Raw genomic sequence first — 14,104 nt, 5'->3', positions numbered from 1 at the left:
TGTTGCAAAGTGTTCTGCTGTTGTTTCCAGCGTTGGGGATATTGCAGAGGGCTCAGCTGGTGTTTGCAGAGTAGGCATTGCAGAGGGCTCAGCTGGTGTTTGCAGAGTAGGGGATATTGCAGAGGGCTCAGCTGGTGTTTGCAGAGTACGGGATATTGCAGGGGGCTGTGCTGGTGTTTCCAGTGTAGGGGATATTGCAGAGGGCTGTGCTGGTGTTTCCAGTGTCGGGGATGTTGCAGAGGGCTGTGCTGGTGTTTCCAGTGTCGGGATATTGCAAAGGGTTCTGCTGTTGTTTCCAGTGTCTGGGATATTGCAGAGGGCTGTGCTGGTGTTTCCAGTGTCGGGGATGTTGCAAAGGGCTGTTCTGGTGTTTCCAGTGTCTGGGATATTGCAAAGGGCTGTTCTGGTGTTTCCAGTGTTGGGGATATTGCAGAGGGCTCTGCTGGTGTTTCCAGTGTAGGGGACATTGCAGAGGGCTCTGCTGGTGTTTCCAGTGTCGGGAATATTGCAGAGGGCTCTGCTGTTGTTTCCAGTGTAGGATATATTGCAGAGGGCGCTGCTGGTGTTTCCAGTGTCGGGGACATTTCAGAGGGCGCTGCTGGTGTTTCCAGTGTCGGGGACATTGCAGAGGGCTCTGCTGGTGTTTCCAGTGTAGGGGACATTGCAGAGGGCTCTGCTGTTGTTTCCAGTGTCGGGGACATTGCAGAGTGCTCTGCTGGTATTTCCAGTGTAGGGGATATTGCAAAGGGCTCTGCTGGTATTTCCAGTGTAGGATATATTGCAGAGGGCGCTGCTGGTGTTTCCAGTGTAGGGGACATTTCAGAGGGCTGTGCTGGTGTTTCCAGTGAAGGGGATATTGCAAAGGGCCCTGCTGGTGTTTCCAGTGTTGGGAATATTTCAGAGGGCTGTCCTGGTGTTTCCGGTGAAGGGGATATTGCATCAGAGGGCTGTCCTGGTGTTTCCAGTGAAGGGGATATTGCAAAGGGCCCTGCTGGTGTTTTCAGTGTTGGGAATATTTCAGAGGGCTGTCCTGGTGTTTCCGGTGAAGGGGATATTGCAAAGGGCATTGCTGTTTCAGGATACGCTTTGCCTGTCAGATGCAGTCGGGCTGTCCCTTTAAGAGCTTGGCCCGGAGCAGGATGTGCTGTTTATTGGTTCATCAGCGAGCGACGTATGTGTAAAGATGGCTTCAGAGTGTTCCTGCTCCGAGTGATGATGTGGAGGATCTGCAGCTCCGGGTGATAGACCGTCTGGGTTTCTCCCGGCCGCTGCCACAAACCGATGTGGTTAAAGGGACCTGAGCTTTGTTTCTGCTTCCTGTTCATCGCTTCTTATTTCACCAACAAGGTGAGCTGGTTTGGAAAAGGAGCAGGAAACACACACTGAACTTTCACCAGCTCTTTCCAACTCGGCTTTTAGCCCAGCTTAGCTCCATTTCCCCAGTCCCGTGTCCAGCAGGAGAGATAACGTTGACCCTGTCTCCCTGCTGGTGAGCGGATGCTGTTGGGATTTGGACATCTCGATTCTGGTGGTAACTACTTGAACGTTCATAAATTCTTCCAAATGAAGCATTTGAAGTGGGTGGGGACGGGGTGAAATTGAAACCAACATTGTTTTTTTTTATTCTGAGAGAGGAGTTTTGGCGTTGAGCGTACTTTCTTTCTGGGACATTTCACTACAAAGTTATAGTGAGACTTCTTAACTGGGTTAATAGCACCAAGGAAGGCTCTAATTGTGCTACAGTTAGTTAACAACTGTAAATAATTCAACTTATATGTATTAATTCTGTGAAATAAATCAGTTTCCTACATGGACATGTAGCCTAAAGCAGTTAAATTTATTTTACAGTTGGTTTTAACAGTTTTGGACTGCCTCACTGTTTGCATCAATCAGTACAGAACCATCCAGCCTAGTTCCACCATCCAGCTCTGGGTCCATCCCTTTCTCAGATTTGACAATTTGGGTGCACTTACTTTCTCATGCAATGAAGATTTATACCTGTACCAGTCTTCTAGGCAGTGAGAGCCAGAGTGCTCCCCAACCCCTGAGCTAACTCTTCTACCAATTATTTAATTCTAGACACCTTTTTATTGACCACCCCTGTCCCCCATTTTAAGGAGGATAGATCTTTCCGAACAGTTGCATATAACCCAGCAAGCGTTTATACACCTCAGTTAAATCTCCACTCAAGTTCCTCTGAGCTAAAGAAAACAACCCCAGCCTATCGTGTTTTACTCACAGCTAATGTCCTCCATTCCTGACAGTACAATTTGAACTCTCCTCTGTGCCCTCTCTGGTGTTTACACACTTTAGGCATTACTCAAGCTGCAGTCTGATTACTATTTTATATGGCTGTGGCACTGCACCTTCCTACTGTTATATTCTCGGTCAGAAAAATAACATATCCCAAAGGCCTTTTTGATCAACGTTTCAACCTTTCCTGCTGTCTTTGGAGATTGTTAGCCATGTTTGAAAGTCCATTAGTTCCTCTATACTTCCTATCACTTGCTGTATATTCTTTTGCCTTGTTTGTCATCCCCAAATGCACAATTTTTCACTTCGGCAAACTGAATTCAATTTGATACTTTTAAATTTACCTGATCATCTTTTTGCAGTCAGCAGCTGTCTTCTCATCAATCACACTGCAATCTTTTATGTCGTCTGTAAACCTGTTCATTATCCCCCTGTATTGAACCTAATTCATTGATGTATGTCATGAATAGCAAGGCCCTAGTATTGAGTGAGCACTGTGAGGCAGCACTGGAAACAGCCATCCAGCCACACAAATGCCCATTCACTCTAAGCCTTTGCTGAGCCAAGTTTGGAACCAACTTGTCACTTTAGATCTCATTGGCTTTAATTTTCTGACCAATCTCATCAAAAACCTTGCTAAAATCCAAGGGAACAATTTCAAATGTTTGCTTTTTTCACCCCCTTCAAAACTTGGAATCAGGTTTAATCAGTCATGACCTCTTTATACGTGCATGCTCACTGTATTTGTTATTTAGGCTGCTCGTCTGGCATTTATTACTGGATCAACCATGTGCCTTTCAGCCAAAAAGGGGCCTAGGAAATTTCCTTCAGTCCCCTCAATAAACTCACAACTCCTTATTACTGATTCAGTGCCCCTCACTGTCTCTAGATGAATTGTTTGTTCTTTTTAATTAATTCACAGGAAAACGTGCTTGGGCAAGCCCAGTGTTGATTGGTGCCCCTTATTGCCCATGAGAAGTTAATGGTGAACTGCCTTTGTAAATGCGGTTGAGTGGCTTGCTGGGTAATTATAGAGGATAGTTAAAAATCAAACCACGTTTTTGAATTCACATACAGGCCGGAACAGAAGAAATCCTTCCCTGACTGAAACAGATGATTTTTTATGATAATTTCATTGTCTCTAATGTGAACATAGAAGCAGTAATAGACCATTCACCCCATCTACTCTGTGTTACCATTGAATCTGATTATGATTTTGATATATCCAACTGCTATTTCTTGCAATGTCTCCCTTTCTTTACATTGTATTTTAGATCAATTTTATTCATTGAATTTAAATTCCTGACTTTCATGCTGGAATTCGGTTAGGTAATTAGTACAATCCTCAGATTCTCCAGCTTGCCAATAATTCAGAGCAGGTTTGACAGCATATGTAGAGAGAAAACCAGAATTAATATTGAGTTCAATATGACTTTTTGTTTTGGAGTTGAGGAGACAGGTGGAGCTATTGGTCCAGTAACATAACCACTCTTCTATGATACTGAATCATGCTGTTGTTACGTCTAGGTTTAACCTTTCCAAATGTTCTTGGTCGAGCTCTTTCTTTCACCCTCTGTTATCTTATACTCATCCAATACTGTGCCCCATGCACTAATACTCATCAATTTCTATTTTCTATCAGACCCTCATTCATCAACACCTCAACTTTAAACTTCTCGTTTTCCTGTTTCAATCTATCCAGAACATTCTCTCTCCTGACCTCAAACCTCTTCCCGCAAGGCAATTCTGTACGAAGTCCATTTTCCTATGAACTGCCTGCATTGTTTTCCTGTGTTTAAAAGCATTATATCAGTGTTGGTTGGTCATTGATAATTGTTAGTCTATTCAATGCTAAAAACGTTTACAGTATTGTTATGTTCTTTATCCAGACATTATCTACTGTAAGCGTTAACAGCAAAGTTCATAGAATAATGAACTTAAAGGTAGATATGTGGCAATGAGTAAAGCTAGTGGCTAATTTCTGTGGTGAATTGGGGTAGTACGTGGGTGTTGCTCCATTGATAAAACTTGCCCAAAGGATGTCAGAGTTCGAAAGTCCTTACTTCCAGGTTTGTATCACTTTAAGTACTTTAGCTTGAAATTTTGGTCTGAGTGCAAAGCGCAAGGATCTAATTGATCTTTTTTTTCCCAGTATGTCCTTTCACAACTGAAGTTTACTTATCCCACAATTTTTCAAGGGTGAGTATCAACCTCCAGTAATTTTGTAGCATTTAGAACTGCTGAACTGGCCCATAATTTATTGTGAATTGTAATTACCTCTCCATTCCCTTTTTCTCCTTTTGCAGTTGGCAGACACTCGTGGGAAGTTTATTTCTTCTGACAGCCTGGAAACTAGGAAGGGTGGAAATCAGGAAAAATGCTCTATGGTAAGGAAATTGTGGTAAAATTATTTACTCCAACTAAAAGCATGTGCTGATCTCCAGACTTCAGATCCAATGATCACACAGCTTTCAGCTTTTATGCCTAGACTGACTGATTTAGGCTAAATACATATTTCACAATTGAAAGACAGACTCTCAATTCCAAGTAAGTCATTGGGTTGTGTGAAACCAGCTGCAATGGTGTAGTTGTGTCTGGACAACTTATCATAGTGGATTCCAGATGCCTCACATCTTGCAAATTAATTTCAAAATAATCTGTCATAGCTTTCCTTGTGCGCGTTTGGACAACCAGAGAAGATATCAGAGAAAGATACAGTTTTCAATAGGAGTTTACTTGTGGCATCCTGAAGTTACTCCAACCAATTTGAAACCCTAGACTGACTCCATAATGGAGTTTCCGTTAGCCTGCTGAAGTGACGGTGGTTGGAAACTCTTTTTGACTTTCCTGAATCTAGAAGTTGAATGGTTATTAATCTGGGGAGCAAAATATTGCTGGGAAATTACTTTGAAACACCCTTCAGGCTCTCTGTCTGTATTCCTGATGAAGGGCTTTTGCCCGATACGTCGATTTTCATGCTCCTCAGATGCTGTCTGAACTGCTGTGCTTTTCCAGCACCACTCTAATCTAGACTCTGGTTTCCAGCATCTGCAGTCATTGTTTTTACCTAGTAATGTGATGAAACAAGCATTGTTAGTCAAGTGATATTAGCTCCAAGCAATGACATATCTAGGTGTATTAAAGGAATAAGATTTGATCTTATAGCTAACCATGTGATTTAAACTTTGATAGGTCTGCCAAGGTTTCCTGGATCCCTGGTGCATTACTGTTTGTGGGTAATATTTATGCAGGTTCCCGGGCATTATCTAAACTGGTAAGGACTTTTCTTTGGTTTAGGAAGGGGAGCTTTGGGGTGAGAAGGATGACTTGGATGAAGTGTTTTGTTGGACATTTGTAAACCATGTTGAAGCAGTCTATTTGCATTTACAAATGCTGTATTAAGACTGGCATTTAAATGGTGTCTGTCAAGGGCTCAGAACAGCCTGTAAAGTGCTTTCTAGCTATTGAAGAACTTGAGAAGTGTAGTCACTGTTCCAAATGAGGTGAGCCCTTTGCACACAGCAATGAAAATCAAATTTTAAATGCTGTACTCTTATTAAATCACAGCATTTTCAATGTTTTGCAACTTGAGCTGAAGCGAACTGCATCTGACTAGGTACAAAAACAGAAGTTGCTGGAAAAGCTCAGCAGGCACTGACAGCATCTGCGCAGAGAAACCAAAGTTAACATTGCAGGTCCGGTGACCCTTCCTCAGAGGATGGGTTCTGAGAAAGGGTCACTGGACCCACAACGTTAACTCTGATTTCTCTCCACCGGTGCTGCCAGACCTGCTGAGCTTTTCCAGAAACTTCTGTTTCCACTTCTGATTTACAGCATCCGCAGTTCTTTCAGCAGACATTATCGGCACTCGTTTTCCTGATTAAAGGCACTATATAAATGCAAGCCATTGTAGTTTGTGAGAAAAGACGTGCAGCAGATGATTTCATCTGACCTCACCAAAGTTCACATCGAGGGTGGAGGGGTGCTGGTGCTGGTGGCTTGTGTTTATGGGCTTGGGCTTGGGACTTCTTGCAATCGGTGCTGTCAGTAAGATGGTTTGCCCGTCAACATGTTGGTATCAGAAAATCAAGGGAGCAGTGCCCATAGTTTTCTCTTGACCAAAGTGGTAAGCATTGTACCAGCGATTCCGACATGCACATTACTGGGTGAAGCTTCCCACCGGCAATGTAAACTTGGAACATCAGAAATTAAGTTTTGTTCTAGAGTATATCGACTGCTGGTTCTCCTGTGGGTTTGGAAATGTTGCTCAGTGAGTTGGCACAAATGTCACGTTTTACAGTATGTCTTTTATTCTCGCATTGGTAAGTTGGACACTGAGGAAATTCAGTCAGCTCAAGTTTGGAATTGCAATTTTAATATTTAGTTTCAGTTTGTAAGAGTTTTGTAGCGCAGAGGTAATATCCCTCCCCCGTTGATCCGAAAGGTCCAGGTTCAAGACCCACCTGCCCTGGCACGTTGTTGCAAACAAAAATACATCTGAAGAGTTATTGCCCAAAGCTGAGAGTGTTATGGTGCATGTGTAACATCTCTACCTCTGGCCCAGAAGGTCCGAGTTCAGATCCCACTTTGGGATTGATGGCCACAGAGCTATGTCATAACATGCCTAAACAGTTTGATGACAAAAAAAGGTCCCAAAGCTCTGTGCACCAAACCCGCCTGGTGGAACCAATCCAATTATAATGGTGGGACTTTATCCAAAAAGAACATTCACAGCCTCAAGATTGAGTTGCATTGTAACTTGCATTAAAACATTTGTATCCATGTGAAATAATCAGGTTAAAATCATGCATCAGAAGTGACAAAAATAGACAGATTCAGCAGGTATAGGAAAGTAGTGGATTTTAAACGAAAATTAAATAAAAACTGAAAGAACTACAGATGCTGTAAATCAGAATCAAAAATAGAAATTGCTAGAAAAGGTCAGCGGGTCAAGCAGCATCTATGAAGAGAAATCAGAGTTAATGTTTTGGGTTGAGTGACCCTCACGCTCTGCAAGTTCTGACCTGAAATGTTAGTACTGATTTCTCTCCAAAGATGCTGCTGGATCTGCTAAGCTTTTCTAGCAATTTCTATTTTTGTTCACTTCAACTTGATATTAATTTTGTTTTACACAAACTGACATACCACTTCAATCTTACATGTAAATGTCATCATTTAAGTGTTAGAGATATAGAGGCATTATGATCCAGAAGTAGACCATTAGGCCCATTGTTTTTGTGCCAACCCTTGGAGAACAATCCAATTAGTCCCATTCCTACTGTCACTAGAGCCCTGCAGATTTATTTCTATCAAGTGTCCATCCAATTTCATTTTGAAATAATTGATTGTCTTTGCATCCATCACTCTTGGATTTCTTTGTCTACCTTATTTAAACAATCATAATCTTCTACATCCTTATCAGAATTCCTAGCTTCTCTAACCCCATCTTGTAGCTGCTCTGTACACTGGCAGCATTTGCTGTACCTTTTTAAGCTCAGAAGAGCACTTCCTCTCTGAAAGGGGCCATGCATTCTTTTCGACTCATTATTATTCAACACAGCTTCGTAACAAGTTCCCAACATGTCTCTGGACTAGTTGGACCAAAGAGTCTGTTTTCATGCTGTATGACTCTATAAACTGTTGGCTTATTTTGGTGCCAGACCTTATTCTTTTGGTTCCTGCCAGTGGCAGTAGCCATCTGTAATTTTCACTGCTCCCACCAGCTTCAGGCAGGAACCATGTTGCAAAATGACAATGCATCCTAATAATAAACATGACCTTGTCCTTGCACTGGCACCATTTTGGGTATCTCTCCTGACCTGATTTCTGTGTCCTCCCAACTGCTTATTTTCCAGCTCTGTAGAGCTTCCCAAAGGAACAACGACTCAAGCTGCATCGCCACTGAAACCCTTGTTCACGTTCCGTTACGTACAGGTTTCATTTTTCTCAACAATCACCAATCGGGTACGACCCACACAAACTCCAGTTCACCTGCACCTTCGCCCCCTAAGAGATGGTGATGTAGTGACAATATCACCGGGCTGGTAGTAATTCAGCGGGCTGAGCTAATGCTTCAGGGTCATAAGTTCAAATCCCATCACAGCAGCAGGAATTTAGATTTGTAAAATCTGGAATTGAAAATGCACCCAGTCATGGTGACTATGGAACTATCATCAATTTGTCATAAAAGCCCATCTGGCTGATTGATGTCCTGTAGGGAAAAGACTCAGCCCTCCATAATAGGTTGCTGTACGTGTGTCTTCAGAACCACAGAAACCAATTTGACTCTTAACTGTGCTTTGGCATGTTCTCTCAGTTCATTGGTGATCAGGGATGCCTTTTGCTTACCACTTCCCCCTATCACTGCTGACTCCAACCATCTTTCAGTTTGAAAATATTTATCCCTGTTTACAAATCCCTGACACTCGGTTCCCTTCCATTCCTGCACCTTCTTTAGTCTCCTCTCCCAGATTGTTCTATTCCTTGTCTCGTGTTTAGTGCAGCCACTCTCTGCTTCATCTTTTGAAAGAAAAGAAAGGCTTACAATGATTGCCATTTTCATGACCACCAGAGGTCCCCAAGTGCTTTACTGAGTTTGATGTGTAGTCATCGTAAGTATGAGAATATGAGAGAATCAACGTGTACTCAGCAAATTCTCTCAAACAGTAGTGTAACGTTGATCAGGTATTCTGCTTTTGGTATTACTGATTGAGGAATGAATATTGGTCAGGAGGTGGGTGAAAACTCCATTAGTTTTCTCGGGATTAGACCCTTGATATGAGCAGAGCATTGGCTAACTGATAGAAGGCCGAGAATGGAGATAATGGGGTCTTTTTAAGGATGGCAGCTGGTGACTAGTGGAGTTCCATAGGGGTCTCTGTTGGGACCAAACTATTCACATTATAGTGGAAAAGTGTGGCACTGGAAAAGAACAGCAAGTCGGGCAGCATCCGAGGAGCAGAAGAATTGATGTGTCGGGCATAAACCCTTCATCAGGAAGTGGCGTGGGGGAGCTGAGAGATAAATAGGAAGATGGGAGGTGTAGCTGGGAAGGCGATAGGTAGATGCCGGAGTGTGATGATCGGGGAGGGTGGAGTGGATAGGTGGGAAGGAAGATGGACAGGTCAAGAAGCTGGTACCAAGTTGGAGGGTTGGATCCAGGAAGAGGTGGGAGGGGGGAGGGGAGATAAGGAAACTGATGAAGTTGACGTTGATGCCGTGTGGTTGGAGGGTCTCGAGGTGAAAGATGAGGCATTCTTCTTCCAGTTGTTGGGTGCCTTGGATTTGGCAGTGGAGGAGGCCCTCCATCCCACTAATCTCCAGATACAACGCATCATCCTCCGCCATTTCCACCACCTACAATTAAACCCCATAACCAGAGATATATTTCCCTCCCTATCCCTATCGGCATTCCGCAGAGACCGCTCCCTCCTTTACTCCCTCATTTGGTCCCCACGCTCCACTCCAGGCACCTTGCCGCCACAAGACATGCAAAACCTGTGCCCCACACCCCTAACCTCCGTCCAAGGTCCCAAAGATTCCTTCCACATCCAGCAGAGATTTTCATGCATATCCACACTGTATCTGTTGCTGTCAATGTGGTCGCCTCTACATTGGGGAGGCAGGAGACCAACATGTGGAATGTTTCAGAGAACATCTCTGGGACATATACACCAAACAACCCCACGGTCCTGTGGCTGAACACTTCAACTCCCCCTCCCACTCCGCCTAGGGCATGCAAGTCCAGGGCCTCCTCGACCACCAAAGTCTAGCCACCCAATGCTTGGAGGAAGAAAGCCTCATCTTCTACCTTAGGACCGTCCAACCACATGGCATCAACGTTGACTTCGCCAGTTTCCTCCTCTCCACTCCCCCACATAATCCAGATCCAGCCCTCCAACTTGACACTACCTTCTTGAACTGTTCTACTTGAACATCTTCCTTTCCAGCTATCCACTCTACCCTCCCCTCTGATGTATCACCATCACCCCCTCCCTACTTCTACATACCTATCGCCTTCCCAGCTCCCTCACCCTCTTTTATCTATCAGCCCCTTCTCCCCCCACATTCCTTATGCCCGAAATATCGATTTCCTCTGCTCTTCAGATGCTGCCTGATCTGCTGTGCTTTTCTAGTGCCACACTTTTCGACTCTGATCTTCAGCATCTACAGTCCTCACTTTCTCCTATTCACATTATACATTCGTGATCCAGACAAAGGAACTGAGGGCATGGTTGCTAAGTTTACAGATGATGTAAAGATAGATGGAGGATCAGGAAGTAGGGAGGCGTGAAGAAGGGATTTGGACAGGTTAGGAGAGTGGGCAATGAAGTGGCAAATGGAATACAATGAGAAAGTGTGAGGTTATGCACTTTGGTAGGAAGAATGGAGGCCTGGAGTATTTTCCAATGTGGGAAAGACTTCAGAAATCTGTAACACAAAGGGACTTGGGAGTCCTAGTTTAGGATTCTCTTAAGGTTAACGTGCAGGTTCAGTGGCAGTTAGGAATGCAAAGGCAATGTTAGCATTCATTCCAAGAGGACTAGAATACAAGAGCAGAGAAGTACTACTGGGGCTGTATAAGGTTCTGGCCAGACTGCATTTAGAATATAGTGAGCAGTTCTGGGCACCATATCTAAGGATGAATGTGCTGCCCTTGGCGACGTCCAGGCAAAGTGTAAGAATGATATTTGGGATAAACAGCTTATCATGTGCGGAGTGATCGGGCACTGTGTGTCTATACACAGAATTTAGAAGGATGAGGGAGGATCTCATTGAAACCTGCAAAATACGAGAGACCTGGATAGCTTTGACATGGAGATGTATGCAATGGTAGGAGAAACAGAGACCTGAAAGCACAACCTCAGAATGAAGGGATAACTTTTTAGAAGTGAGATGAGGATGAATTTTGTTTTGGCCAGAAGATGGTTCATTTGTGGAACTCATTGCTATAGAAAGCTGTAGAGGCTATTAAAGTGCTGAGTGTATTTAAGACAGAGCGAGGTTCTTGATTAGTCGGGAAAGGTTATGGGGAGAAGGCAGGAGAATGGGGTTGACTAACATACCAGCGATAATCCAAACGTACAGCATTGCTCAATTCTACTCCTATATTTTGTGGCCTTATCTCCCATGTGGGTCGATGAGAGCTCAGTTTAAAAACTCCTCAGAAAGACAGCACCTCGGACAGGGCAGTGCTCCCTCAATATCTGCTTTGAATTTTGTACTGAACTCCTAGAGTGGGATTTGAACCCAGACCCTGATCCAGTTGAGTGCTACCAATTGATTGCAGCAAAGCTTTCAGCATCAGGAACCTCTCATTCCTCTGTGTAGTTCTGTTGCTGTTCTTGTGAAGTGTGTCCTCAAGGTTTCACTTCAGGGCTGTTTATCTATCTCTTCTGGTCTTGCTTAATGTCTGAATCCCATTCCAGTTCCTAAATTTCGAAATCTGACTCTCTCATAAGTGACAAGAATAGTCTAATAAAGACAGATATTGCATTTTTTATTTCTGAAAAGGCACCCACAGTCAATTTTGACAGAAATGAATCACCTTGTAATAGAAGAGATGGCCCACCATAGAAAATTCCTTTTGAGGAAAAAAAATGAAGATTTTAAAAAATTGTTTGTCATTTATTGCAGAGTCTGTTGTGACATAAATCAATCATTTCAACTAGGCACGGCAGAAATGCAACGTAATTGAGAAGGGTTAGATGGTTTTCTGCTTGCTAAATTGTGATTAACCAATTCAATGGAATTCTTTTGATGGAGTAACATGCGTTGTGGATAATGGGGAGCCCATTGTCTTGGATTTCCAGAAGTTATTTGACCAGGTTCAGCATAAAAAGTTATTGCTCAAAGAAAGAGCTCATGATCTAGGGGGTAACATGGTAACAGAACATGGAAGATTGGCTGGCTGAAAGAAAACAGTGCATATAAATGAGTCTTTTTCAGATTGGTAACATGTGATGAGCTGAATCCTAAAAGGTTCTATGCTGGGCTGTCAACATTTTACAATTTGTATCAATAACTTGGATGAGGGGATCGAAAGTATGGTGACTAAATTTGTTGATGACAGAAAAATAGTTAGGACAGTGTGTTGGGAAGACGACAGAACAAGAATACAGGCCAGCAGGAGTCTAACATGGGAAAATGTGAAGTTCTTCACTTTGGCAGGAAGAACAGAAAAGTAGGTTATCGAGGTGTCCAGGTGAATGAGCCACAAAGTTAAAATGCAGGTAAAACATAGAATCAAGAAAACTAATGGGATGCTATTCTTTTTATAAGAGGAATTCAGCACTAAAGAGAGAATGCTTTGCTATAGTTATACAAGGTATCGATGAGACCACCTCTCTCTCTGTGCAGTTTTGGTCTCCTTGTTTACGGAACAATGTAAATGCATTGGGGTCAGATCAGAGGCAATTTACTAGATTGATACCTAGTGTGAGCAGGTTATCTCATGAGGAAATGTTGAATGGCATTGGGCTTGTTTACGCTGGCATTTAGAAGAATAAGGACTTAATTGTTTGAACTTCATAAGATCTTGATTAACCTTGACAAGGTGGACATGGAAAGGATGATTACTGTTGTGGGTGAGTCCAGAAATAGTGAACAATTAAAATGTGGGGTCTCCCTTTCTGGACAGAGATGGAATTGTTTTTTTTTCCCTTCAGTGTGTTGTGCAACTTTGAAACTCTGTACCTTGTAAAACAGTGGAGGCACGATCATTGAATTGTTTTAAGGTGAAGTAGATTCTTGCAAAGTAAAAAAACTGATGGCTACCAATAGTGAAATTCAGAACACATACAGACCAAACATGATCGTGTTGATTGGCGGAACAGGCTTGAAGAGTTGAACAATATATTTTGTAAGTTTGCGCACCAGAGCGAAACAAGAATAACCTGTTCCTGCAGGGAGAAAACACACAAAGGATTGAATATTAATGACACTCAAATAGGAATTAATCAGAGGAGCTAAGATATGTGGAGGGAAGCATAATTGGGGAGGCAAAATGCACCAGGGAAAAACGAATTAGAAAGCTGTACTGCTCATCTCAGACTTTGTTTCCTGTATGGTGTTCAGTTCTTGCTGTCAGGAAATATGGGAGAAAATTAAGTGGAGTCAATGCAGGGAAGAGTGTGTGATGATCCCTACAGCTAAGAAACTTGAATTGCGTGGAAAGGCTGCAGAAACTTGGCATGTTTATGGGTGGGCGGCATTTGAGAGGTGACCTCACAGAGGTATACAAGCTAATAAATGCTTAGTAAAAGCTTAAGTTGAGGTCCTACTCAAAATTCAGTTATGAGATTTAATCAAAGCAAAACAACCAACATTCGTTAAAGAAGGATCTGTTACAGCCTTATCTTTTTGTAGAGTGAGATCAACCATGTCAACTGGATTTTGAGCAGAATCACTAAATTATTTTAAGTAACAATTAGTTACATTGTGGTGAGGAAATAAGTTTGATGCATTTATTAAGATAAAGCAAATGGCATTCTTACTCTATAAGTATCTTGGAAATAGCTTAATTTTTTTTCCGATCTCAAGTTTTTGATTAGTTTCAGATCTGCCATCCATTCAGTTTTGGTTGGCTGACTGCAGAGTTGTCAGTCCTGTGGATCTGGTTCTGCTGCTTTCAGCCCCACCCTCTCTTACTTCTGAATGGACTCCTGTCCTACAGGGTAAAAACAATGACTCCAGATGCTGGAAACCAGATTTTGAATTAGTGGTGCTGGAAGAGCACAGTTCAGGCAGCATCCAAGGAGCAGCGAAATTGACGTTTCGGGCAAAAGCTCTTCATCCGGAATAAAGGCAGAGAGCCTGAAGCGTGGAGAGATAAGCTAGAGGAGGGTGGGGG

The 14,104-nt window shown here is 42.9% G+C and overlaps 1 protein-coding gene across 9 annotated transcripts in view; it reads left to right on the top strand.

Moving 5' to 3' along the window:
- The first annotated feature begins 1,048 nt into the window (after positions 1-1,048).
- The window catches only part of LOC122548968 (transmembrane protein 241-like), a 120,776-nt gene continuing 107,720 nt past the window's right edge, over positions 1,049-14,104 (top strand). For 4 of the 9 annotated variants that reach the window (XM_043688005.1, XM_043688011.1, XM_043688008.1 and 1 more), the window contains exons 1-4: positions 1,050-1,347; positions 4,406-4,452; positions 4,560-4,640; positions 5,446-5,527. In XM_043688005.1, the coding sequence (XP_043543940.1) occupies positions 1,282-1,347; positions 4,406-4,452; positions 4,560-4,640; positions 5,446-5,527 (276 nt within the window). In that variant the 5' untranslated portion in view covers positions 1,050-1,281. Of the gene's footprint in view, positions 1,348-4,405; positions 4,453-4,559; positions 4,641-5,445; positions 5,528-14,104 lie in introns of all 9 variants that reach the window. The other 5 variants (XM_043688006.1, XM_043688007.1, XM_043688004.1 and 2 more) reach the window with 4 other exon arrangements.

Source organism: Chiloscyllium plagiosum, chromosome 4, assembly GCF_004010195.1.
Source record: "Chiloscyllium plagiosum isolate BGI_BamShark_2017 chromosome 4, ASM401019v2, whole genome shotgun sequence".
Taxonomy (NCBI): Eukaryota; Metazoa; Chordata; class Chondrichthyes; order Orectolobiformes; family Hemiscylliidae; genus Chiloscyllium; species Chiloscyllium plagiosum.
This window is presented reverse-complemented; position numbering and strand designations above follow the sequence as displayed.